This window comes from Euleptes europaea, chromosome 20 (genome assembly GCF_029931775.1).
Source record: "Euleptes europaea isolate rEulEur1 chromosome 20, rEulEur1.hap1, whole genome shotgun sequence".
In the NCBI taxonomy this organism is placed as follows: Eukaryota; Metazoa; Chordata; class Lepidosauria; order Squamata; family Sphaerodactylidae; genus Euleptes; species Euleptes europaea.
The window spans coordinates 1,397,124-1,422,652 of record NC_079331.1 but is presented as its reverse complement, the minus strand read 5'-3'; the positions used below and the strand labels follow the sequence as shown (position 1 = coordinate 1,422,652).

Genomic DNA, 25,529 nt, shown 5'->3' with positions numbered 1-25,529 from the left:
AAAGGGGGTACGGTTAGACCAATGACTGAATCTGCGCTTAGACAGCACATGGGCCTCCCCTTTTCACAGCAAAATCGGGGGGAAAGACAAGTTCGCCCCAAGGAAAGAAAAGTCCTGTTTTTAAGGCACATCTGTAATGGAAACACCCCAAAGCCTTGCATTACTAGCTACAGTATCAAGAGAAGCATTCAGGATGATGAGTGGTCTCTAAGACATCAACAGGCAAAAGTGCCTTTTATCACCAGAAGCTAGTTTCGGAGGGTAGCTGAGTTGGTCTGCAATGGAGCACCTAGACTCCAGTCGCACCTTAGAGACCAGCCAAGTGTTTCAGGGTATGAGCTTTTGAGAGTCAAAGGTCCCTTCATTTCTGTCTAGCTTATTTCTGCGCGTGCCCAAAACCGGAAATAAAAATATTTAGCACTTACTTAAGGGCTTGTGCTCCCGGTCTCTGTGATATTTTAGTGCTCAAATCGATAATCTGGATTTTAAGAGTGTCCGGAACATTTTTGTCTTCTTTAATCGTAAAGGAAGTGCTTAACAGCTTCAGGGACACCACGTGGGCAACATACTAGATGGGAAATAAAAGGAAGTCAGCCGCCCCATTCTACTGTGCACGGCGCTCAGCAAGAGACAGAGAACACAGCATATTATACTCAGCACAGTACATTATACACAGCATAAAGGTAAAGGTCCCCTGTGCAAGCACTGGGTCATTCATGACCCATGGAGGTGACATCACATCCCAACGTTTTCTAGGCAGACTTTGTTTATGGGGTGGTTTTGCCAGTGCCTTCCCCAGTCATCTTCCCTTTACCCCCAGCAAGCTGGGTCCTCATTTCACCAACCTCGGAAGGATGGAAGGCTGAGTCAACCTTGAGCCGGCTACCTGAAACCGACTTCCGTCAGGATTGAACTCAGGTCGTGAGCAGAGCTTGGACTGCAGTACTGCAGCTTACCACTCTGCGCCACGGGGCTCACTGTCATACACAGCATAGCAGCGTATAATAAGGGTGCCACTAGTAAGGAAAGGGTTTAAATCAGTGGTTCTCAACCTTTTTTTGCTCCGTTCCCCCCCTTTCACCATTGTTCAGAATATAATTCCTCCCTTCCCAAGATAGTCATAAACTTTAGCGAATGTTGCAGATTAAATTAAAAACAAACTACAATTTTACAGATTGTACATAATCGAAAAGACATCCCCCTTTGCTGAATAGTGGTTCCAATTCCCCCCCCCCCGGAACCCTAAAATCCCCCCCCGGGGGGAATTCCCCTCTTGTTGAGAACCCATGATTTAAATAAAGGGTTTCTTCTGATACAACAGTCTTATTACTACAGCCTTTGTCTGGTCTCCGTGCAGCTGGAGGGGTGGCATTGAGACTGTGATGACTTTTCCCCCACCCACTGCCATGGTAACCTGGATTTCACATTTGCTTAAAGGGTTTCTGCATATAGTGCCCTGAACACCTTGGCCAGAAGAACTCCATGATGGGCCCAGAACAATATGAAGGGGTAAAAAAAATCACTGACAATTTGATAGGCATTGGACTCGAGGTATACGGACGTCCCTGTAAAAGCGAAATCCAACACTTTTGCCAGCCGTACAGCAGACAAATCATAAACCTGTTTTTATGAACTGCTGATAAGAAAAACCAGAAAAACTGTTCTAGTCGCCCTAGAAAGTCAGAGCATTCTATCAATTTCGAATCAACTTTCATTGAGGGGAGGGGGAAGCCCCACAGTACAAACTTAGAAAATATCTCCCTCTTAACATGAATACATTTATCTGATAGTCCTGTTTTTATATTAAAAGGTGCAAATACCTGTTTGGGCAATGCAAGGTTATGAGAACTCTCACTATAACCAATGGCAGTGAAAAGCTTTGTCTTTTCTTCTAGTGTCATGAGGTCGTCGATAGCTAATAAATGCATCAAGAAACTGTTATCAGCCTTTAAATCAATACATAAGAGATTACACGACAGCTAACATTTTAAAAACCCATTTACAGAGTAATAACAATCTCACTGCCAGACACGAATCCCTGCATGTAGCAGTTCTTGTGATTTTCAAAATCATATTTTCCCCCTTGCAATGCTTCACAGAAGTAAGAAATTCCTTTATCCCTTAGAAGCTCCTTGATCTCGAGCAGTGTAATTTTAAATCTAATGTTTGAGGGATATTCAGCAGGAAATTCAGCAGAAGCCAAAAAGTTCAAGAAGCTACCCCAGTACGCTTCTTCTCCCAAGCACCGGATTGGAAAGGAGAGGACCTTGTTTAGGTTTGCGCTGCGGGTTGTTCAGAGTACCGAAAGGATCCTATCGGAGAATGTTTCTGATTAGTTTGGCTCATGTACAAGGACTGGTTTAATAAATGACGTATGGAATGCTTAAAAAAGAAGAAGCAGCTATTCCAGTACGTACTAATTTGCAACTACAGCACAGCCTCGAAAGGTTGTCTAGTATCTAGAGGCATAAGTAGTTACCCGATCGGAGGCATAATTTGCCATAACCAGCCACTGTATGTTAACATTATTCATACATGGTAGAATACTTTGTGGCAACTCGATGCTTTCTGTCCTAGTTTAAAGGTTAGTAGCATCTCAACTTGTGGCGGGAAAAACTCCAGTTTTGCCCAAGGACCTTCATTCGGAAACCATGGCAAACCAGGGTTCGAAGCAAAACTTCCCAGACCAGGAACCTTTCTGTTTCGCTCTATGCACAAGAAGCTGAGCTCACACCCATCACAAGCAAACCTCTGTTTGTCATGACATGTAAATCAGTCCTATGACAGAAAACAAGATTAAATTAAGCAGTAAGCTTTATGTCCAAACCTACTTTCAGGTGCTAACAGCTCTTCTTCGTCTTCTTTCTTCTTAGGCTCTTTCTTACCCCACAGTCCGCTAAACCAGCCGCCTCCTTTTTTCTCTCCGTCAGTGGACTTCTTCCTCAACAACTTTTGCCCTGACCTTATAATCTATAACCAAACACCAATAAGATGAAGACAAAAGGAAGACAAAGTTGCTTCACATCCTCCAATGCTTTAAACACGCACAAAGCTGATGGCCAAGGGATCAGCCCTAAGGAAAATTTAAAGAATATGTTTGGAGTGACAGCACATTGCTTGAGATGGCTTTTGTTTTTTTCTAAAAGACACAGGTCTAAGTACTAGACTATTGTTTACTTAAATTTAAAAGCAAACTGTTTCCAAAGTGATCTGGATATAAGGGGGGGCAGGAAGAAAGAGGGGTGTGACTCACACGCAGACCCCTGCCTGTCTTCTAGCTTCATGTTCAAGAAACAAACGTAGAAAAAGCAAATAGCAGAACGTACCTCAACTTGTGCTTGCTGACGCGCTAAAGTGATATTGAAGACATCTAGAGTTTTTTCTAAATCCTGGGGAACAAACAGACAGATGCAGCTTTAACGCTCTAAAATATATATATTCAGTAAAGCCAGCACCAAGCTTCTTTGCCTTTGAAGGAGAAGAACCTGCTAGGTAAGTCACTGTGGGCCAAATCTATCCTACTGAGCCAAGTTAATGGTTTCAGAATAAACAGGTTTTCTGACAAATCGCACGCTTAGAATTTACTAAGGCATCACTAATCTAATAAGAACAATTTTCAGCCCACCGGCTAACTTTTTTGACAGTCTCTCCACCTCTCTGAAGTGGACTCTCACCGGGTGGTCAAAACTGATCTCTCTACCTTGTCATCCATCTGAAGGACATGCAGAAGGGATTCAAGAGAGCTTTGGGCTAACCTCTGCTTGACCATCGGTTGTTAGTTGGATAACGTTATCTATTGAGTTTTGTAAGCCGTTTTATTTTTAATTGCTTTATTGGAATGTCACGCAAGCTCAGCACAGGCCCCCTTCTTTGGGGCATGGGGAAGGCACATTAAATATTTTAACGCAGAGACGTAAAATAGGATGGCTAACTAATATTTTGGCCTATGTGGAAGTGAATTTCATTCATGGCTGCAGGTTTCCCGCCAGACTAACTTCCACATCTCACCTAGAAATATTTAACCTTTCTGGACGCCCCCTCAAGTACCTGCATTTGTTTCTGTGTTTCTTCGGATACTTTCGCCTGTGTCAGTTTGTTTTTATAAACGTTTTTGTAACTTTTCAGAAGTTGCCTGTGGTGTCTTATGTTACTCCACGACCACATGTGGGAGTATCTCCTGATGTGAACCTCAAGAATACTATTTATTGCATATTTCCACCTGCAAGAAAGAAAAAACACTTCTCATTTTCAGTAAGAGAAAAAATAATGAGAAAATACCTGAATAGAAAAAGATCAACCATTTACCACATCCACTGTATAAAAGGTTAATTGCTCAGTTTTTGCAGTGCCAATTAGGGCAGCTTTGACGTACATTGCAAATTTTTGCATTGCCGTTTTAGCTGCAGATTCCTCCCAAGGTGCTCGAGGGAGCTGAGGGAGGGCCCCCCTCATTAAAACCCATTTTAAAAAAAGAACCAAGCCTTCATAGCCTTCATTGTCCCCACTGACACAACTATGCCTATCCTGAATATGCTATTTCCACAGTTGGTGGGAAATGCCTGTTTTAATATTTTTTAAGCAGCTGATGGTGGGAGAGGGGAGAATGGGAGCTCAGGTTGCTGAACGTCCAACTCTCAGGTGTTATGAGGAAATAACTTTCAAGTTAGTAAACTTGCATGAAAAATAAGTCTGGATGAGGGTGGGTGAGCCTTGGCCGCGACCGTCCGGTCCACGTGAAAAGGAATCAGGCATTGCTGCTCTGTGCAAGGATGGGGAAAACAGGGCTCGCTCTGAGCTGCCGTGCAAAGGTTTTCAAAGGCTCTTCTAAGACAGTTCCTTTGATGTATGCTGGGGGTAGCCTTTGGTTAAACATTACAAACAAAACCAGAGCTGTCTGAGTAGGGCTGGACTATAAGAGCTCTACGAGGCAATGTTCCATTTCTTAAAGCCTGCTTTCCCAAATAATAAGGCAAAAGCAAGCAAATCCACAAACTGTTGCAAGAGGCGGAGAGATCTGGAGAACTGACAGCAATGACCAATCCCATCACACATTTCATTGTACATGAGGTATTTCTCTCAGCACAGACAAGATCCCTACCTGACCATCCACGTGACCCAACCTTAGATTGCTTGTCATCAAGAGAATATGGGAAATTAATAGTCCCTATTCAGCTGTGAGCAGTCACCTTGCACTACAGCAACACCGTTATCCCATTAAAAAAAATTATTCAGAAAAGCTTCCAACTTACCATTTTCTAGCATTCTTAGGCAGCGGTGAGTCAGGTCTGTACTTTCGATAGGGGGCGTTTCGTACCATATAGTCTATGGACTCCAGGAAGTCAATCATACTAAGGTACTAAAACAAACGAGTACATGGAGTCACACAGTTGGAAACGCTAACAGAAGCTGTGTGAGGGTCAGGCCAAAGACCCTCTTGATTCTCTGCTGGGAGGCGTTCTGAAGAGCCACCACAGTGAAGTGGTTTGAGCGTCAGGCTACGATCTGGGAGAATTAGGCTTGACTTCCTCCTCTGCCATGGAAACTCACCGGTGACCTTGGGCCAGTCACACTCTCTCAGCCTGAACCTACCTCCCAGGGTTGTTGTGAGGATAAAGTTGGGGAAAGGAGAATGACGTAAGCTGCATTTGGGTCCCCATCGGGGAGAAGAATTAAAGCAAACTTCCAAGGTCACTTTCCTCAGAAACTCCATTCAAGGTAGCTTTTTCAAACTTTATAAACTACTCAAATCGTTCTACACTGATTGTCCATGTATCTTTTTCAGACACTTTTCCACAAACGTGGAGAACCAGGTTTGATTCCCCCACTCCTCCACATGAGTGGCGGAGATTAATCTGGTGAACCTGGATTTGTTTCCCCACTCCTCCACACTAAGCCAGCTGGGTGACCTTGGGCTAGTCACAGCTTTCTTAGAGCTTTCTCAGCCCTACCTACCTCACAGGGTGTCTGTTGTGGGGAGGGGAAGGTGATTGTAAGCCAGTATGAGTCTCCCTTAAGTGGTAGATAAAGCCGGCATACAAAAACCAACTCCTTCTTCTTCTCCCAGGAGCTCCACACAAGCAAGATACTGGAGCCAGTCCATTGCGAGCGGTCAAAGGCAGCGCCATGGCCCTCAAACCAGATCCCGAAACTGCCATTTTACCTGAGGCTTGGTGAGCTCCACAGCGATGCTCTGCACTTCCATGCTCCAATCAGCCTTTGGCGTTATCAGTTCTGTTTCCGCGTAAGGATTGATGTACAGCTTTGCAGAAGCCGACACTGGCTTAAATACTGGAAGCAAAATATGGGCACGGAAACAAACACAGGACTTACAACTAGCATAAAAACACCAAGAAAATTGTAGGCGGCACGGTGTTGCACATGAACACACGTGAAGTGGCCTTCTACTGAATCAGACCCTGGGCCCATCGAAGTCAGTATTGTCTACTCAGGCTGGCAGCGGCTCATCCAGGGTCTCAGGCAGAAAAAGGTCTTTCACAACACCGACGGTCTGGGCCTTTAACTGGAGATGGCAGAGATCGAAACTGAGGCCTTCTGCATGCAGAGTAGAGGCTCCGCCACTGAGCCATGGCCCCTGCCCCCAAGAATCAGTACTAGAGCCAGGAGCTCAGATTTAAAAGATGCTGCACACAGCCACACATTAGGAGATAAAGGAACCCGGACCCTCCCTCCTACCAAGACATTCCAAGACACCAGGATTGGCACCATCACCCTTCTTGGCCTGCACCCCTCCGCAAAACCCTCCCCCTCTTCACTCCACACCAAAACTCCCCAAGACTCAAGGGTGTCCCTGTGAAAGTTGTGTACACTTGATGCTCCCATTCTCACAAGACTTCCAGAAAGTGTGCCGAACCAGAACTCACTACAGTGCCGTGTGAGAGCACCAAGACTGCTAGGCTGATCTCCGCCCCTCCAGCCCCCCTCCCAGATTCCCCCTAGCAGAGGTAAACCAGGCACCCCACACACACACTCTCATCCCACACACTTACTGTATTGATACTTTGGAGGTTTTCGGCCGACGGAAGGGACTCCTTTTTTCAGTTGCTCCTGCAAAGACCAAATAGCGAAGTGTTAAGTGGCATCGAGCGCATTATTACAGCTGCGTGGAGGAAAAATGGTGGCGGTGAAGTTTCAGTTCTAACATGAATGTTTTACATTGCTGTGAAGTAAACTGCGAAGTATTTGCGTGCTCAGGCCAGGAGGTGAAACTAATTCCAGAAGCGGCTCCAGGGGCTGTAGTTTTTCTCCAAGGTAATGCACGCCTTACAGCTCTGAAATTACATTTGCAGACATTCTAAAGAAGGCTCCTTCAAAAGCGGTAGTAAGTAGCCCTGAAGAAGCACATTTGCATACCTAATGAACACAAAAATATCCCAGATGGACTAAAATGAGATTTCGTGCCTTGGCCTGCAACACCCTGCCTGAAGCAAGCCCCACTGAATAAAATGAGGAGGAGGAGGAGGAGGAGGAGGAGGAGACGAGATGGCTTTTATATGCCAACTTGCTCTACCACTTAAGGGAGACTCAAACCAGCTTACAATCACCTTCCCTTCCCCTCCCCACAACATACACCCTGTGAGGTAGGTGGGGATGAGAGAGCTGTGACTAACCCAAGGTCACCCAGCTGGCTTCGTGTGTAGGAGCGGGGAAACAAATCCAGTTTAGCCTCCACAGCTCATGCGGAGGAGTGGGGAATCAAACCCGGTTCTCCAGATCAGACTCCACTGCTCCAAACCACCACTCTTAACCGCTGCACCACAGCGGCTAGTGCCAGTGCAAGCTGGTTAGGTGCTGGTGCGGTACGCAAGATGTGGTTTCTCCATGCCAGTTCACAATCCAAGGAGAGGCGGAAATGTTAAATAGAAAAAGCATGAGAGGATTTCTGAAGGGGCCTGAGCTCCACAGAAGTAGATTTGGAATCAAAGATATGGAGTAACGCATGATACGATCACTCTAAAATATGCATGTTCTCTAGTTCCCCCCACCCTTTTTTTGCCATCAAATCACAGCTGACTTTATGGCGACGCCATAGGGTTTTTAAGGCAAAAGACATTCAGAGGTGGTTTTGCCACTGCCTGCCTTCCCGTCACAACCCTGGTATTTCTTGGAGGTCTCCCATCCAAATACTAGCCAGGGCTGATCCTGCTTAGCGTCTGAGATCTGACAATATCAGGCTAGCCTGGGGCTGGCCAGGTCAGGGCTTTTTTCCTGTACAACGAAGTAACATATTGTAAAGCTGGTGTATTTGTTCTTGAGGTACAGTGAAATAGTTGGCAGATATGCTTCCTTACTGGGGGGGTGAGGGGGAACATCACAAGAGCCAAATTATTCTTTTAACTGGGAATACAACTTATAAATTGTTACATGTTCACTTCCTTGTTGCCCTTAATGAAGTAGTGCAACAAATTAGAGCGGTTGGATACTTTTATGTTATTTGTATTCCAGTTTATTTCCTTATCTCTTAACTCTATTAATAAAATTCTCTTGGAAATGAGGATATTGGCTATTCGAAAACCAATTTCCCCAGCAAATTCCCACTTGTGTTACCAGGCAGCACGAGGCTTGTTACACAGAAAGGAACAAGATTGCTTGCAGTTCATTAACCGAAGCGATCACATGCCAGACTGATAAAACCAGGAACAGTTCTGCTTCCTGTTTGATAAGGTGTTCCTCCGTCACCCCCAGCCACACGTTCAGGAACAGATTCGGGAGAGCAAAGGGTCATCCTGCAAAGTGCACGGCTTTCAAGTCCGGCAGTTTTATGCCCGTTCGTAGGAAAAGATTCGAAGCGCAGTGACAGCACCCGTGTTCAATTGTTACAGAGGTTCTTGCTGCACATAAGAATGCAAGATCTCTAATTTATTCAGCTGTTAAACATTTCCAGAAACAGTCCTGCTTCAGGTGTGGACTCTTGAAACTTCAGCAATCATTGCGTGGCTGTCTGGAGTTCAGCAGCAGATTTTTAGGCTTGCCTGCCGGAGTTATCTTTCACCAACAACTCTAACAGAGCAGGATGGAAATACCGTAGCTTGATCTATTATAAATTAGTGAACAACACAACTGAAGGGGCCCACCTACCTCTAGTGTCCCCCCTCACTGCCCCCTTGCCGCTTGGTGCCCCCCTAGGTAATCACACACCCCCAGGGGGTGGTACTGCCCACTCTGGGAACCACTGCTTTAAAGGGGGGTGGGAAATCATCTACATCAGTAACAACACAATAGCATGTTTTACCTAAACATGAAGCTCATTTAGTATTAAATTACCAGTATTTGTTCCCGGGAAGAACGATAATACATTTCAGTGTCCACATTCCAGTAGAAACTGAGGGAGTCAAGCCGCAACAGCTGGAAAAAGAGATAGACTTCATTAACTGCTAGCATGTACAATTCAGTACCTCAATTTAAGCAGTAAAGTTAAACCTTGCAGTAGTGACAGACATTACCTTATATATGATTTTTGCAGCCTCGTTGAGAATGCAAGGAGTCCAATTTTCATTAGCAGTCTGGAAATCAAAAACATGCATTTTAAACGATTTTTCATTTGCTCTTTATTTCAAACATTTAATTCACTGCCACAGCCTTCTGAGCACGAAACACTTTTGATAACCATGCTTAGGATGGCATCACACAGTTCATGATTCAAACCAACAACTTCAGGCGACTAAAAGGGGAATCTTGCAACTGCTTTCTCACATTCTGATACCGCGGCAGCTTTGAAGTATTAATTGCTTAAAAAAATTAACCAAGTAATAACCAAGTCTGCCCTGACCTAGATAGCCCCAGGTGAACCCAATCTTGTCTGATCTCTGAAGCTAATAAGGGTTGACCCTGGCAAGTGCTCCTTCCCTGGAGGTTTTTAAGAAGAGGCTAGATAGCCATCTGTCAGCAAGGCTGATTCTATGACCTTAGGCAGTTCATGAGAGGGAGGGCATCTTGGCCGTCTTCTGGGCATGGAATAGGGGTCGCTGGGTGTGTGTGGGGGACAGGTAGTTGTGAATTTCCTGCACTGTGCAGGGGGTTGGACTAGATGACCCTGGTGGTCCCTTCCAACTCCATGATTTTATGATTGTAAGTATTTGGATGGGAGACCTCCAAGGAATACCAGGGCCGTGACGTGGAGGCAGATGATGGCAAATCACCTCTGAACATCGCTTGCCTTGAAAACCCCACCAGGGGTCGTCATAAGTCAGATGTGACTTGACTGCAAAAATAAAAAAAAATGCAGGTTTAGGAAATATTTCCCAATATGCAACTCTCTATATTAAGCAAGCTGAGGGGAGGGCTTTTGGGGGGAAAAGATTACTGAAAGTGAAAGCAGGATGGGCAGGATGCAAGGTGCAGTGTGTGGTTTTCTGCTCAAGCATGAGCGTGGTGTAGTGGTTAAGAGCGGTGGAGTCTGATCTGGAGAACCGGGTTCGATTTCCCTCTCCTCCACATGAGCAGTGGATGCTAATCTGGTGAACCGGGTTTGTTTCCCCACTCCTACACATGAAGCCAGATGGGTGACCTTGGGCAAGTCACACTCTCTCAGCCTCACCTACCTCACAGGGTGTCTGTTGTGGGGAAGGGAAGGTGATTGTAAGCTGGTTTGATTCTGCCTTAAGCGGTAGAGAAAGTCGGCATATAAAAAACCAACTCTTCCTCTTCTTAATGGCAGCTCCCCACCCACCCCAAAGCCTCTTCCCAGTCAGGGGTTTAGCAGAAGGGCACTGATACAAGGAAACATTCCCCCTGCCCAAGGTGGAGGGTGAGTGGCCCCAAAATGCAAGGCCCAGGGCAGCTGTCCCGTTGCCCATTTGCTAAGACTAGTTGCTAAGCATACTTCAAACCACAATCAGAGTTTCTGAACCAATGTCCACACACAAAAAAAGAGGAAGACAGCAACCTCCCGTTTCTACTCTGCTAATTTCCAGTAGGCGAGTTCCCATCTTTCATAAGAACATAAGAAAGGCCCTGCTGGATCAGACCAAGGCCCATCAAGTCCAGCAGTCTGTTCACACAGTGGCCAACCAGGTGCCTCTAGGAAGCCACCAACAAGACGAGTGCAGCAGCACCATCCTGTGCTCCACTGCACCCAAAATAATAGGCATGCTCCTCTGATACTAGAGAGAATAGGTATACAGCATGACTAGTATCCATTCTAACTAACAGCCATGAATACCCCTCTCCTCCATGAACATGTCCACTCCCCTCTTAAAGCCCTCCAAGGTGGCAGCCATCACCACATCCTGGGGCAGGGAGTTCCAAAATTTAACTAAGCATTGTGTGAAAAAATACTTCCTTTTATCTGTTTTGAATCTCTCACCCTCCAGCTTTAGCAGATGACCCCGTGTTCTAGTATTATGGGAGAGGGAGAAAAACTTCTCCCTGTCCACTCTCTCCAAACCATGCATAATTTTATAGACCTCTATCATGTCTCCCCTCAGCCCACCTTTCCTTCTTGCACAGTCAGCCCTGAAAAGGTCACTTTTTTCATCCTTTAGAGCTCAGATTCTCCTAATCAGAAAAATCACAAAACACTGAATGAACTCGCTTGCAACTGCGTCAGTACTCAACATGTAGTTATTTTTCTGTCTCTAGCAGCAGCAAATTTCCTGGAAAAATGTTTGTCAGACAGCCGCGGCCCACCGGTCATTTTCTCTCAGGCTCTCCATTTTGCAGCTGTGTTATTGCCTCAAGGCCTAAGTGGTTTGTCCAGGGTCACAGAGGAACCTTCTTTCTGGCTTGTCCACTTAAATCTGAGCATAAAGCCAGGCCTCTCATACTAATAGTTCCCCTTTCCAATTACGTGCCCATTTTCATGAGTCTGAGGATTACAAGACTCAAGGGCTTTGCTCTTTTCATTAACCGAGAAACACAGGAGGCTGCCCCCATTTCAATAAAACTGCGCGAATTCTTCCCAAAGAGGTCGGCATTACCAGTAAGCTCAGCTCGCCCAGGGTCATTCCGAAAGAAAGGGGCCGGCTGGGATCTGTGATCTACAAAAAACAAAAGTGATATTAGTACCCATAACATTATATAGACTGCTCCACCAGCTTATAGGGGTCACAAAAGGGGGGAAAAACCTATGTGGACAGTCTGAAACAAATACTAACTCACCAACAGCTCAAGGTAAATTGAATAATTTTGGATCTAGAGAAATAGTGTGTGGGAAGATAAAGTTAGTCTTTAAGGTGCTACTGGACTCTTGCTCTTTTCTCTTGCTACAGACAGACTAACACGGCTGCCCATCGGGATTTAACTTTATTGAACTGCTACTAGAGACCTCCATATTGTTTACCTCCGCCAGAAGGAGCTCACAATACTTACGTCATCCTCGTACTTGATATGGATTCCTGTGATTTGGACTTGTACATTTTTGATGACTTGTGTTGCAAGCTTTTCCAGAAAGGTGTCTTTCTTCTCTTCCTTTGGTTTCTCTAAATAAAAAAAGAAGTGTGGCTGGTCAGTTCTCCACCTCAAGGTCATGCTTCCCTCCAAAGGTTACTTAGTGCCATTAAGCTTCAAGGTACCACATCAAATAAGGTGTACTTTCCATCACTTGTCATCTATGGTGCCTTTCCAGCAGCTGCTCTATCCTGTCTATCCTCTTCCTCTAGATCGTTCTACTCCAATTGCCTCATTTAGGAAGCAGGCGAGGTCTTTTTTTATGGTGGAGTCAGAACTTCCGAACAATTTTAAGGCGCTAGTTTAGAAGTTTGGCTGTTAAAACTGTATTTATTCTACTGCTTTTGGTATTTTGCTAAACTGTTTATTGATATTTTAGTATAAAAACGCAGATGTTAAACAGATTGTGCAGAAAGGAACTGCACATTTAGGAACAGCTATCCACCTCCTAGGCCCTGATCAGTTAAAAAAAGCTCAAGCAAGAGCATTTATTTAATTATTTTATTTATTTTGTACTTCTAACCAGCCCTTCCCAGCCAAGGCTGGGCTCAGGGCAAGTAACAACATTAAAATTACAAATATAACAACAAAACGGTAAAAACCATTTATCAGAGTTATTCCTTCTTGCACAGTTCATGCTAACATACAGAGATTTCACCGTTCCTCCTTGCTGCACTTTACCCCATAACCTGTGACACAAACCTATATAAATCATAGACAGACAACTATATCAAGGGTGCTTCAAACAAGGCTAACTTCAACACTCCTTTTTCACACAAAAAGGGGTTGTGAGCAAACAGCTCTGCCGGGAGCAAATGTGACATGCATCTATATTTGAGAAGTGAGAAAAGCAGTCAGAACTTCAAATAAGATCTGGCCATTCTAAGGCGACAGACAAATGCACAGGCAGAAATAAAGTCTCGGACAGCTCTAACTTTTACCATTGTTTGTTGACCTTTGCACAAAATGAGCCACACAGGACACCATAAGAACGTAAGAACATACGATAACACCCATAAGTCAGAGACCATACGAATGGATCATCATTCAGTGAATATTAACTCAGGGGCATCAAACGAAGCTCTGCTTCAGGACGTTACTATAACCCGGTGAGGAGAGAAAGCTCTGAACAGGGCCCCAAAATACGAGAGAGCAAGAGGCATCGAAACAGGAACGGCCTCCCTTCTGCGTTCATATCCACATAAACATGTATGCAAAAAGGAGTTCTTTGGAACGTGAGAGACAAACCGATTTAGCGTAAGATTTCAGGGGCTAGAGCCCGCTTCATCAGCTTCCCACAGCGGGCTCTGGCTCACGAAACCTCATGCCACAATAAATCTGCTCACCTCTAAGGTGACGAAAGACTCATAGTTTTTGCTCCACACAAGACGGACGGACAAACACCCCAACGAAACACAGCAACAAACATTAACTTCTACTACATTAATCAAAGTCAAACAATCACTAGTGGAGTTAGTGGCCGTCACCATGAATAAGGTCACGCATACAGTTGCCACTTTGTCATCTTATTATGGATGATCTGCTGCATTTTTATTTCAAAAAAAATGTTTTAACAATGAAAAAACCACCAAACAAAATGTGCAACACGCTGTGCTGGTTTTTTACCTACCTTTTGAGCGATCGCGACCTTTAAACCGTTTCTTAAAATGCTTTTTAGACTTTTTAGACTTACGTCCTTCTCAATGCAAGCAATTTTACAGAAAAAAAGGATAAATTAAAGTTAGGCAAGTATCACAGAGCAAGCAATGAAAATAAATGAAGACGGGGGGGAAGGGTTGAAGGATAAACATGAAGAAGAAAAATGACTGCATAAATTTAGTTAAGTTATTTCCAGTTGCCTGCAAGATGATCCTTGTTCCTCTTAAGCCAATAGGAACAGAGGAGAATGACTGCATGGCCTTTACAGAGGCTATGTGAACCAACTATCCAATGCTTCCTAGGCAGCTTCAGAAAACACACCTGGTTTCTTTACATGTTCTGGTTCTGCAAAGTACTGAGGTACGGACAAAGGGACGGCTATTTACAGGCGCACAACTGGAGGGAGAAAGTCAAAACGAACATGGGAAATCACCGCGGCAGGGGTACTTCCAGATATATGCTTTGAAACAGAAGGGGGAATGCAAAGCCCCTGAAGCTCTACCAGTAGACTGAGTGGCGAGAGAAGCAAACACCATGCATCACTGCCTGATAAGAAGCTGAAGACCCTTAGAGGCCAGGCCCCTCCTAGAAAGAGAGAGCATTTTGGGGGCTAGTCAGTGCCCCGCTCAGTTGGTCTATTCAAGTCTGCTCAATGGGGCGTACTCCCAGGAAGATGTTTGCAGGGCTGCATGGCCATCTACTTAAGGTAGCCATTTAAATCTGTACAATGAATTAGCAGAAACTTATCTTAGGAAGAACCAAGTATCCACATCTGGGTAGACTAACAAATGCAGCCAATATCATCAACACATTCACCTTTGTTCTATCTCCCATTTAAATCCCAACTGTGGAAAGCTTTACAGTCACATGAGACAGACATTTTATGAAGTAAATGAAAGCTCCACCCTTTCCCCACAAATCACATTTAAGCATCAGGCAACAGACTTGCTGGGTGTAGTCATGCTATTTGCTATGGAACAGGATCAGAAAACTGTTACCGCGGGCATTAATGATTAAACTGCATAATCTCGTCTAACTTCTTTTTAATAGGGTGACTACAGATTTAAAAATTTTTATCCCTCTGTTCTGAGTTCAACCATGTTAACTGAATCAAACATTAGATCACAATCAACCCACATTGTTTTATCCACATTCCCTCTTCCCCCATAAACAATGGTAGCCCCAGCACATAGCACAATGCAATCATAATTTATGTGGGATAAATAAATTTCAAGCAAATTTTGCCTGTTTGGGCTAGCATCTTGAGCCTTACACAGAGGCAGAAACTCTGCTGTCTATCAAACACTTTCCTTCACAGAGTTCAGGGCAGAGTACAAGGTACTCTTCGCCCAATGCAGTTAGTTAAAACCGCATTTTTAAAAAGGCTCCAAAAATTAATATATCTGTCTAAGCACAATAATGTTACTCTCCCCTTCTTTTGAAATACAAGTATTGCAGAATTTATTTGTGAGCAAGCATGAGAGAGAGAGAGAGAGAGAGATTGCATAACAAACTTCTCAGAAACATTATGTGAGGTCTATTCTTAAGTACCTAAACGGGTGTATCAGCTTTTCCCTTCTACCGACCCCACATTACGGGATTTTAACAGTTAATCTAGTTCAGTTTAAGTCAACCCAACTGGACCGGCCATCATTCAACCTCCCTCTCCAAATCTCCTCGGGAGTAAGTAATTAACCATGCATACCCACCGGGCTTGACATCCTCATACACAATGCTCTCCAGTCCATATATGAAATCTGAATGAGCGCCTTCATCCATACGACAGCAATAACCAAAAAAGCATACATTTTTAAACAGCGTAACCTTTTCAATTTGAACCATCAATACTGTTTTTGTTGACACTGAAACCGACAAAACCGGTTTCAAAATATTTAGAAAAAACTATTGCATTTACTGCCACAAACTCTTGTCATTGTAGAATGTAATCTACAACACAAGCTTCATACAATGGAAAGAAAAAGCGTTAGAATTACAGAATCATAGAGTTGGAAGGGACCACCAGGGTCATCTAGTTCAACCCCTTGCACAATGCAGGAAATTCACAACTACCTCCCCCCCACACCCCCAGTGACCCCTACATACCCAGAAGATGGCCAAGGTGCCCTCCCTCTCATCATCTGCCTAAGGTCATAGAATCAGCATTGTTGACAGATGGCCATCTAGCCTCTGCTTAAAAACCTCCAGGGAAGGAGAACCCACCACCTCCCAAGGAAGCCTGTTCCACTGAGGAACCGCTCTAACTGTTAGAAAATTCTTCCTAATGTCTAGACGGAAACTGTTTTGATTAAATTTTAACCCGTTGGTTCTGGTCTGACCTTCTGGGGCAACAGAAACAACTCGGCACCCTCCTCTATATGACAGCCCTTCAAGAACATGAAGTTAGTTTTCCCCTTCATGACAATGATAGCATGAGTACTAGCAGGCATATTGGTACTGTACAATGGCATAAAACAAAAAAGGGTCGAAGGACCAATCCGTTGTTACAGCAGTCACTAAGAGTATCCATTTATTCCAGTTAGACAGTTGGCCAATTGTGCAAAAAACACAGACTTCTTGTTGACTGGCTGCTTTTCGTGCCAGTTTACAAGGCTGTTGAAACATCTACTCCCAGTTGGTCTGATAAGAAATATGCAGGGAGCTTGTATTTTAGATTTTGCAATGAGAGAAAGAGGCTTCCAAAAGCCACAACCTGTATACACAGTAACACAGAAAGTCTGTAAGACTTAGAAGAATTCCAATAATCTGCTTCTAAAAATAGCCAAAGTATAAAAGACAACAGAACACAACCTGGCACTACAGTGTGTTGAGAATCTTCAACTCAGAAATTTCTACCTGTATTTCTCACTTCTGGAGTCATTTTTTTTTCTGAACAGCCAGGCAATTGGGATCTTTTCAGTGCACACTGGCCACCTACTGCAAGACAGTTTTCAGGCCCTGTTTTGTAGAAGCTAGCCTCAGTTCTTCAGAAATGTTACCTCACAATACTGAATTGCAACTGTATACAATACCTTTCTCTGCTGCTTTCTGTAGGGCTTCTTCAATCCTTGACAGCTCCTTTTGCTTGCTAGCCTGCAGATACTTTTCTTCTTTTTCTGCATCGTATTTAATGCCTGCAGGACACAGCAATGCAAAATTCATGACAAAGTCACAAGGTGGAACTGCGGAAGGACGGCACCCTGGAAAGGATCTTCCTCGATACAACCTCCTCCCTTACTATTACATCCCCTTGCCTCCAAAATACCCCTTTATGTATCTTTCTGTTCTTATCTGTCCCCAAACTACTGTTCCTTTGGTGCACCCCAGTTTGGTTTATTCACCACGTTCTTTAATCAAGGACACGCTGCTGGTGTACACACTCACCCCCCCCCCCATCATCCCAAGCTTTGTGGGAAGTTCTCCCCACCCCACCCGTTCATCACCCATTTTACTGGTAACTTACTTGCCCCAGGGACAACCAGAAGATACAGGCCTTCTAGAGTTGCAACTACTGCTTCTCCATATAGATTCTTCCAAGGAATCTTCAAGGTAAGCTTGTCTAGAAATAAAATAACATACGTTAGAGAGACTGCGTGTAAAAACGAGTCTACTAACCGCCATAATGTTTTAATTTTCTAGCTTTTCATAATCATCGACTAAAAATGTGCATTAGAATTATCCACCTACCTATTTGTCCAGCCTTTACTTTGAAAGGTACATCCAGTTCACTCTGATGGGAGGAAAAAAATACATATTTATTATATCAAAACTATCTTACCATTTGTTTCTCTATAATGTCACCAAAATATAACATTATGGTTTCTTTTTTTAATTAGAGAAGAATAGAAAAAGGTACCCATGAGAAATGGATTATATTAGTGGCGATGTGGACCACTAATTTGTTCATTGGATCAAAAGAAGTGCTCACCAGTGCGTTCTCTTTAATCTGTAAGTTATCTAGCGCCACATTTCCTATAAAACAAAGAAAAAGAGTTATCAACATTTCTGTATTGGGTCTGAAATATCCTAATTCATTTTAGAAAGGACCCAGCGTGGTGCAACGGACAGAGTATCAGATTACGATCTGGGAGACCCGAGTTTGAATCCCTGCTCCGCCATGGAAATGTGCCTGGTGACCTTGGGACACACACTCCCGCACACTCTCAGCCTAACCTACCTCACAGGATTGTTGTGAGGATAAAATTAAGAAGAGGAAGAAGACTTGGTTTTTATATGCCGACTTTCACTGCCACTTAAGGGAGACTCAAATCGGCTTACAATCCCCTTCCCTTCCCCTCCCCACAACAGACACCCTGTGAGGTAGGTGGGGATGAGAGAGTGTGACTAGCCCAAGGTCACCCAGCTGGCTTCGTGTGTAGGAGTGGGGAAACAAATCCAGTTCACCAGATTAGCCTCCGCCGCTCAAGTGGAGGAGTGGGGAATCAAACCCGGTTCTCCAGATCAAAATCCACCACTCCAAACCACCGCTCTTAATCATTACACCACGTTGTAAGCTGCTTTTGGCCCCAGTCGTGGAGAAAGGCAGGGTGCAAATGAATGTCACTATGAAGGGGACAACTCCTCAAATGTAAGGCTTTTTTATTGCTTCCTCATCCCTAAAAGTGTACCTCATGTTGACAGAAGCATACATATATTTCTCAATTACCATTTGACAGACTGTCCAAAGAGAAATAAGAACATAAGAATGCCTACACATGAAGCCAGCTGGGTGACCTTGGGCAAGTCATTCTCTCTCAGCCCCACCTACCTCACAGGGTGTCTGTTGTGGGGAGGGGAAGGGAAGGTGATTGTAAGCCGGTTTGAGTCTCCCTTAAGTGGTAGAGAAAGTCAGCATATAAAATGCCAAGGATGTCACTGATTCACACCCAAATCCATTCACACCCAAATCTATTCCTTCACACCTGCTCTTTTCTATGCATCCAGTTTTTACAGAAAACAAGTTAGGCATACCCTGGACAGAACACCCACACTGCATTTTAAGATCTAACTAGATCCCAGCAAGAGCAAAAAGCAGAGCATGTCAACCGCTGAAGTATTTCACTTTCATTTACTGTGATGTTCAGCCCAGTGCCAAGTTCCAGAAACGTACATCATAAACACATTAAGTCCTACCACTTCCATTCGTTTCAGTGGCAACTTTTTAAACATAAAAGCAACTTCGAGCTCCAGCGGTTTAAGGTGAAAGCTGATATCAGGAGGTCTGCTAGATAATGTTTTTATTTATCAAGGGCAATCAAACTTTGCATGGCTGCAGTTGGCAGTTATCTTCCTTGCAATGTTGATTTATGTTGGAAACTGGGCCAAGCTAAAAAGAGGACCTGTATTTTGCAACAACAAAAATCCCAATGTGAAATACTGATCTCCCATATAGCGACTTCCGGGGGGGACTATGAACAGGGAAGAAAATGTTCACAGCACAGCTCCAACCCAGACACCACTCAGATGGAGACAAATGCTCACTCAGAATTGGCTTTGTGACATCATCTAACTGCCTTCAATCATGATCAGAAACAGGTTCCTTTGACAGATGGAAGTAACAAATCCTGACTGGTGCGTGAACCCCAGCTGGTCCACTTCTTGCCAGCACCAGCCTGCTTATTGAAAACAGAATGCTGGATTAAACTGACCTTTCATGAAAAAAGAAACTCTTATGGAACAACGATTAGGACCAGCTCCCTAAGCAGCTCTCTTGGGTGACACAATCCAATGTTACTGGCCACACTGGAAGCAACAACCCAGTCCGTTCGTTCATGCTGGCTTGACTGTGACCAATGGGAAGCACGAGAGCCCATTCTGACATTGCAGAGGGCTCTGAGACATGTGCAAAGATCATGTGCAAATGTCCTCAAATCTAACCCCGACTGGAACGAACAAAAGTAAGGCTTTCAGTCAAATCACTGGTTAATCAATCTGGTACATTCTGATCAACTAAACCTGCAAAGCTAAACAAGAGTCTAGTGGCACCTTAGACCAAAAAGACTTAACCAAGCCAAAGTTTTCATCATGAGTCGGCTCTAGTTTGTGTTATCCACTAGAATAAAGCTTATTTATTTTATTTATTTTGTGATTTATAACCCGCCGTCTTCGGCCGAAGCTGGATCAGAGCGGGTAACATCATATAAAAACATCACTACACCAACAATAAGAATCTAAATCAAAATTTAGAAGCAGGTTACCCCTCCGTTGACATCAACAATATAACAGGAAGGAGGGGCAATAAGGAGGCCTGCAGATGATATTTGCGGCTATCCTCAGCCAAATCAAAACACCACTAAAATTATGTTTGCATGTGAATAAACAATACTGAAGGAAACCCACATCCTCCTCCCTCCATATAACCACTAACCACTAAAATTATGTTTGCATGTGAATAAACAATACTGAAGGAAACCCACATCCTCCTCCCCCCATATAACCACTAACCACTAAAATTATGTTTGCATGTGAATAAATACTGAAGGAAACCCACATCGTCCTCCCCCAGATAATGCCCCCCACACAGCACTGCAGACACTGTTATAGACCAGATACATTTTTTAAGTTCACCTGGATTCCTGTTTGATGAATATAGTGCTTGCCAGCCATACCTGAATTAAAAATGCCACCACTGTTTCAAAATCCACTGCCTAGCAGGAGGAATCTTTTAAAGCAATAAATCCAAATGATCAAGAGTTTTGCATTACTACAAAAAATGTCTTGTGACGGTCTACGTTGACACATATATGCTGCAAAACAAGCCTTTGGTAAGTGACATCCCAAGCTTCAAATGTTTTAAAACTAGCTTTTAAGCATGTGCGCTTTGTGGCACTTTGTAAGTCTACCATCCCACAAGCTAGCCAATCCACAACAGTACATTCATGTGATCTGCAAACCATTCTTTCATCTACCATTTGAACACAGTCCAGGTTCCTCTTAGTCACCACAGATCAGCTGATTTCTTCAAGGCAACACTTGATCCTTTCTAACCTTTTTTCTCCCAAGTTATCTTGCTTCACCCAGCTTTGTGCTTCTGGCTAACCTAGCAAAGTAAACATGTCCTCTTATGTAAAGCTATAGCATGATCTGCAGGAATCACTTTGACAAGGAAGCCTGCTTTGTTGAAATACCTATAATTTCCCAACAAGTATTATCTTACTCAGCAAGGAAAACAGAAGTGAAAGCCAATGAGGATATTTTTTGCATCCCTCTCAAGAAATGGCATGGAACAAAGCTCTCAAAAACATATACTGTCCCTATGCATTCCCCTGTCTTCAACACTTTCCAAACCAGGCACTGTCAAAAGGGCAAAGGATGCCAAGATGGAATAACAACTCAGTACAATAACAAAAGCTGCAGCTGCAAGAATTGGATTCAAACCTCAATTTCAGCCTCAGCATTCTTTTCATAAAAAGGGGGGCTTTTCTTATAAGGCCATCATGAGGAGAGGGAACAAAAGCCACCATTAAAAACCAGGTTAATTCACATTATGGTTAGGTTCTCGTTAAATAACCTGGTGAAATCTCAGTTTTGATACAAGGATATTCAAACATGCATTTGCCTCTTATTCCACTATTCACTGTCATTGAGCTGGACTGCTTTCTTACATAGAGAGCCCCTCCCCCTCAAAAACACCTGCTTTCTGAGGTCAAGCATCATAAATATAGCATATGTTCTATTGTGCCATATTTATTAATATGATCTGATACTGTGGGCTAGGAACCTGCCCATTTTTAACTCCCAAACTAGATACAGGCAAATCAGAGACCTTGAATACAAAGCGACTGATCGTTTCAAAAAAGACGTGGCTCTTTGTGGAAGAAGGGCTGTCGTGTTGAAGGATCTGGGAGCAGACCGTGTCTGTGCCCTGGGGCATTATGGAGTTAGGGAAGTCAAGAGAACAGGTATATTTCATAACTAGGCACATTTCCTCGTAGCACCACACCCCTTCAGGGGCCGCAGATTCAGCAGCTGTCAACACCAATAAAGGGGGGAGCGAAAGCAGGAAGAAATAAAGATAACATACAAAAATTAAGGGTAAACATAGCTATCAGGGACATTTTAAAAGTGCACAAGCAGCATATCCATCTGACCCTGTCCTTCAGACTGTTGCAACAGCTACTGAAGGATGCATCCACCACATCCCAAATGTGGCTTTAAGAACTGTTATTTGGGGTGGGAGGGGCAGTAAGGCCAACAGGAGTAATCAGGATCATCCTCCAGCCCATTTTTGTGGTCTGCTTTCCCTTCCCCCACTCGTTCTCCAAATCATCCCTATGTTGCAGATGGTGCTTGGAATGTAATCCCCCCAATAATCAGCCCTCCCTTCCCGCCATGAAACTGACCAGGTGACCTTGGGACAATCATAGAATCATAGAGTTGGAAGGGACCACCAGGGTCATCTAGTCCAAGCCCCTGCACAATGCAGGAAATTCACAACTACCTCCCCCCCACACACACACCCAGTGACCCCTACTCCATGCCCAGAAGATGACCAAGATGCCTTCCCTCTCATCATCTGCTTAAGGTCATAGAATCAGCATTGCTGACAGGTGGTCATCTAGCCTCTGCTTAAAAACCTCCAGGGAAGGAGAGCTCACCACCTCCTGAGGAAGCCTGTTCCACCGAGGAACCACTCTAACTACTGTTAGAAAATTCTTCCTAATGTCTCCCTGCAACACCAGATTTTGAATGGTAGACTGCCTCTGTGCATGGGAGCTCTATTGCCACACACACTCCTTGAACTCATGATGCACATTTATTCTTCATGATGCATCCCTATCCTCTCCAGGATCAGAGGAGTATGCCTATTTACATCAGGTGCTGTGGGACACAGGCGGGATAATGCTGCTGCAGTCGTCTTGCTTGTGGGCTTCCTAGAGGCCCCTGGTTGGCCTCTGTGTGAACAGACTGCTGGACTTGGTAGGCCCTCTTGGCCTGATCCAGCAGGGCCTTTCTAATGTTCTTCATTGTGGCAATTATGAAACATGGGGGTACTGCATAGTACTCCAAGCATTATGTTTAGTAACTGAAGCGAGGGACAGCCAAATGCTAATCTACAGCTTGTATCTTCCTAGAGGCGCCTGATTGGCCACTGTGTGGACAGACGGCTGGACTTGGTGGGCCTGAGTCTGATCTGGCAGGGCCTTTCTTATGGATGATGGGGCTATTCATGGCTACTAGTCAAAAAGGATACTAGTTATGATGCATACCTACTCTCTCCAGGATCAGAGGAGCAGGCCTATTATATTAGGTGCTGTGGAACACAGGCAGGGCAATGCTGCTGCAGTGGTCATGCTTGCGGGCTTCCTAGAGGCGCTTGGTTGGCCACCTTGGCCTGATCCAGCAGGGCCTTTCTTATGTCAACTTGGAAGGCTTTAAGAGGGGAGTGGACATGTTCGCGGAGGAGAGGGGTATCCATGGATACTAGCCAAAATGGATACTAGCCATGATGCGTGCCTATTTTCTCCAGGATCAGAGGAGCAGGCCTGTTATCTTGGGTTCTGTAAAGAAACCCAGGCAGGATAAATGCTGCTGCAGTCGTCTTGTTTGGGGGCTTCCTAGAGGCCCCTGTGTGGACCGACGGCTGGGCTTGGTGGGCCTTCTTGGCCTGGCCCAGCAGGGCCTTTCTTGTGTTCTTATGTCCTTAGCAGCCACCCACACCTTGTGGCAGTGAGTTCCACAAGCGGGGCGCTGCTTTCGAGCGCAGGCGGGGGGAGCAGATCAAAGTGGGTGGGTGGGGAGTGGGAGGGAGAGCCTCACAGGACCAGGGGGGGCAGGTGGGCTCCCGCCACCCCGAAGCCGCGGCCATCTCCCCCCCACCCCCACCCCCACCCCAACTTACCGCCCCAGATGCCCAGCTTCAGCTGGGACTTGTTCAGGTTCTCCACGTAGTCGCCCAGGAAGCGGTTCAGCAGGTCGGCCACCACCGATTCCAGCACCATGGCGGCGAAGGCGGCGGAGACCCCCCTCCCCTCTGACCGGCCGGCCTCGACCCCCGACCGGCCGCTCCTGACAGCGAACCGAACGCCCTCAGTGCGCAGGCGCGGCTCCGGACCCCCCCCCCCCCTATTCTTCCTTCCTTCCTTCCTCCCCTTCGCTTATTGACCTGTCACTCACCGCCCGCCCCGCCTCTCCCTCGGCGTTATCCTCCTCCCCCCCCCACCAGTCGCGTGACCGAACCGCCGTGGCGCGCGCGCGGCCTGCGATAGGCCGGGGCTCGCGCGACGAGGCCCCGCCCCCAAGCTCCTCCCTCCCCCCTCCTTCTCGCCCCTGGTCTCTCGCCTTCGTGGGTTCTGAGGAGAAAAGAAGCGAGGGTGCGGGGGAGGGGGAGGAAAAAGGCGGGAAAAAAAGGCGGGGGGAAAAGGTGGAGAGCGCGAGGACAGGTTGTCCTTCTGCCCCGCCCCCCTCAGGCGCACCTGAGGCTTTTCTTTGGGCACTATGGCCATTTTAGAGCCTAACAAAAAAAACGTTGTCCCAGGTATGTCTGATCATGTTGCGCCTGGAAACACTATCTAGATGAGGTCAGATCACAGATAGTGCGCTGGAGATCAGGAATTCTCTTCAGACCAGTTTACTAGCCAAAAGCTTCAAAAAGGTTCAACAGGACACGCTGAGAGGAAAAAGTCTCTTCAGCTGTTCGAAAGAACAAAACAAAAACCACAAGACAAAGAATCACTGAGGCTGTCGTATTTTGGTCACGTCATGAGACCACAAGAGTCACTGGAAAAGACCGTCATGATAGGAAAAGTTGAGGGCAGCAGGAAAAGAGGAAGACCCAACAAGAGATGGACTGACTCAATAAAGGAAGCCACAGCCTTCAATTTGCAAGATCTGAGCAAGGCTGTCAAAGATAGGACATTTTGGAGGACTTTCATTCATAGGGTTGCCATGAGTCGGAAGCGACTTGACGGCACTTAACACACACACACACACACACACACAAAGAATCACTACCAGAGTAAATTGAAATGCCTGTAGTATTGTATCAATACCCAACGACAATAAAACAGCAGGAGGTTGAAGATTCAAAGTGGTTTGGGTCACTGGGTGTGTGTGAGGAGGTAGCTGTGACTTTTCTGCATGGCGCAGGGGGTTGGACTAGGTGGCCCTGGTGGTCCCTTCCAGCTCTATGAAGACTGGAGGCAACCAGCAGGTAAAGCAGCATCACAAAGCACAAACAAACCACCTTGAGTCTCAGTGAGAAAGGTGGACTATAAATAAAGTAAATAAATACATCCCGGGGGTGCCGACATTGACGCAGGAATCGCCAGTTACTGGACTTTAATTCATAGGTATGAAACCTTCCAGCGAAAACCAAATTAAAATGAAACAGAAGCATACAGGCCTGATCCTATGCAAAATTAGGAGCAGGCAGCATATGTCTTATATGTATGCCCATCTTTCCTAGGAGCCTCCTGCCACTTACTGGACATTTGCAAATAGTTCAGCTGGCGGCATAAACCAACCAT

At 45.1% G+C, this 25,529-nt stretch overlaps 1 protein-coding gene across 1 annotated transcript in view; it reads right to left on the bottom strand.

Annotated features, from left to right (window-relative positions):
• Positions 1-24,002, bottom strand: part of VPS13C (vacuolar protein sorting 13 homolog C) — a 78,037-nt gene extending 54,035 nt beyond the window's left edge. The window contains exons 1-19 of the mRNA XM_056865808.1: positions 23,903-24,002; positions 17,990-18,033; positions 17,749-17,791; positions 17,525-17,620; positions 17,094-17,195; positions 15,774-15,833; positions 14,036-14,101; positions 12,328-12,437; positions 11,937-11,996; positions 9,462-9,521; positions 9,283-9,363; positions 7,008-7,065; positions 6,161-6,288; positions 5,250-5,356; positions 4,048-4,219; positions 3,327-3,389; positions 2,832-2,970; positions 1,821-1,915; positions 426-568 (exon numbers count right to left, since the gene is read on the bottom strand). Coding sequence (XP_056721786.1) covers positions 426-568; positions 1,821-1,915; positions 2,832-2,970; positions 3,327-3,389; positions 4,048-4,219; positions 5,250-5,356; positions 6,161-6,288; positions 7,008-7,065; positions 9,283-9,363; positions 9,462-9,521; positions 11,937-11,996; positions 12,328-12,437; positions 14,036-14,101; positions 15,774-15,833; positions 17,094-17,195; positions 17,525-17,620; positions 17,749-17,791; positions 17,990-18,033; positions 23,903-24,002 — 1,727 coding nt within the window. The remainder of the gene's footprint in view (positions 1-425; positions 569-1,820; positions 1,916-2,831; positions 2,971-3,326; positions 3,390-4,047; positions 4,220-5,249; positions 5,357-6,160; positions 6,289-7,007; positions 7,066-9,282; positions 9,364-9,461; positions 9,522-11,936; positions 11,997-12,327; positions 12,438-14,035; positions 14,102-15,773; positions 15,834-17,093; positions 17,196-17,524; positions 17,621-17,748; positions 17,792-17,989; positions 18,034-23,902) is intronic.
• Positions 24,003-25,529: the final 1,527 nt, after the last annotated feature.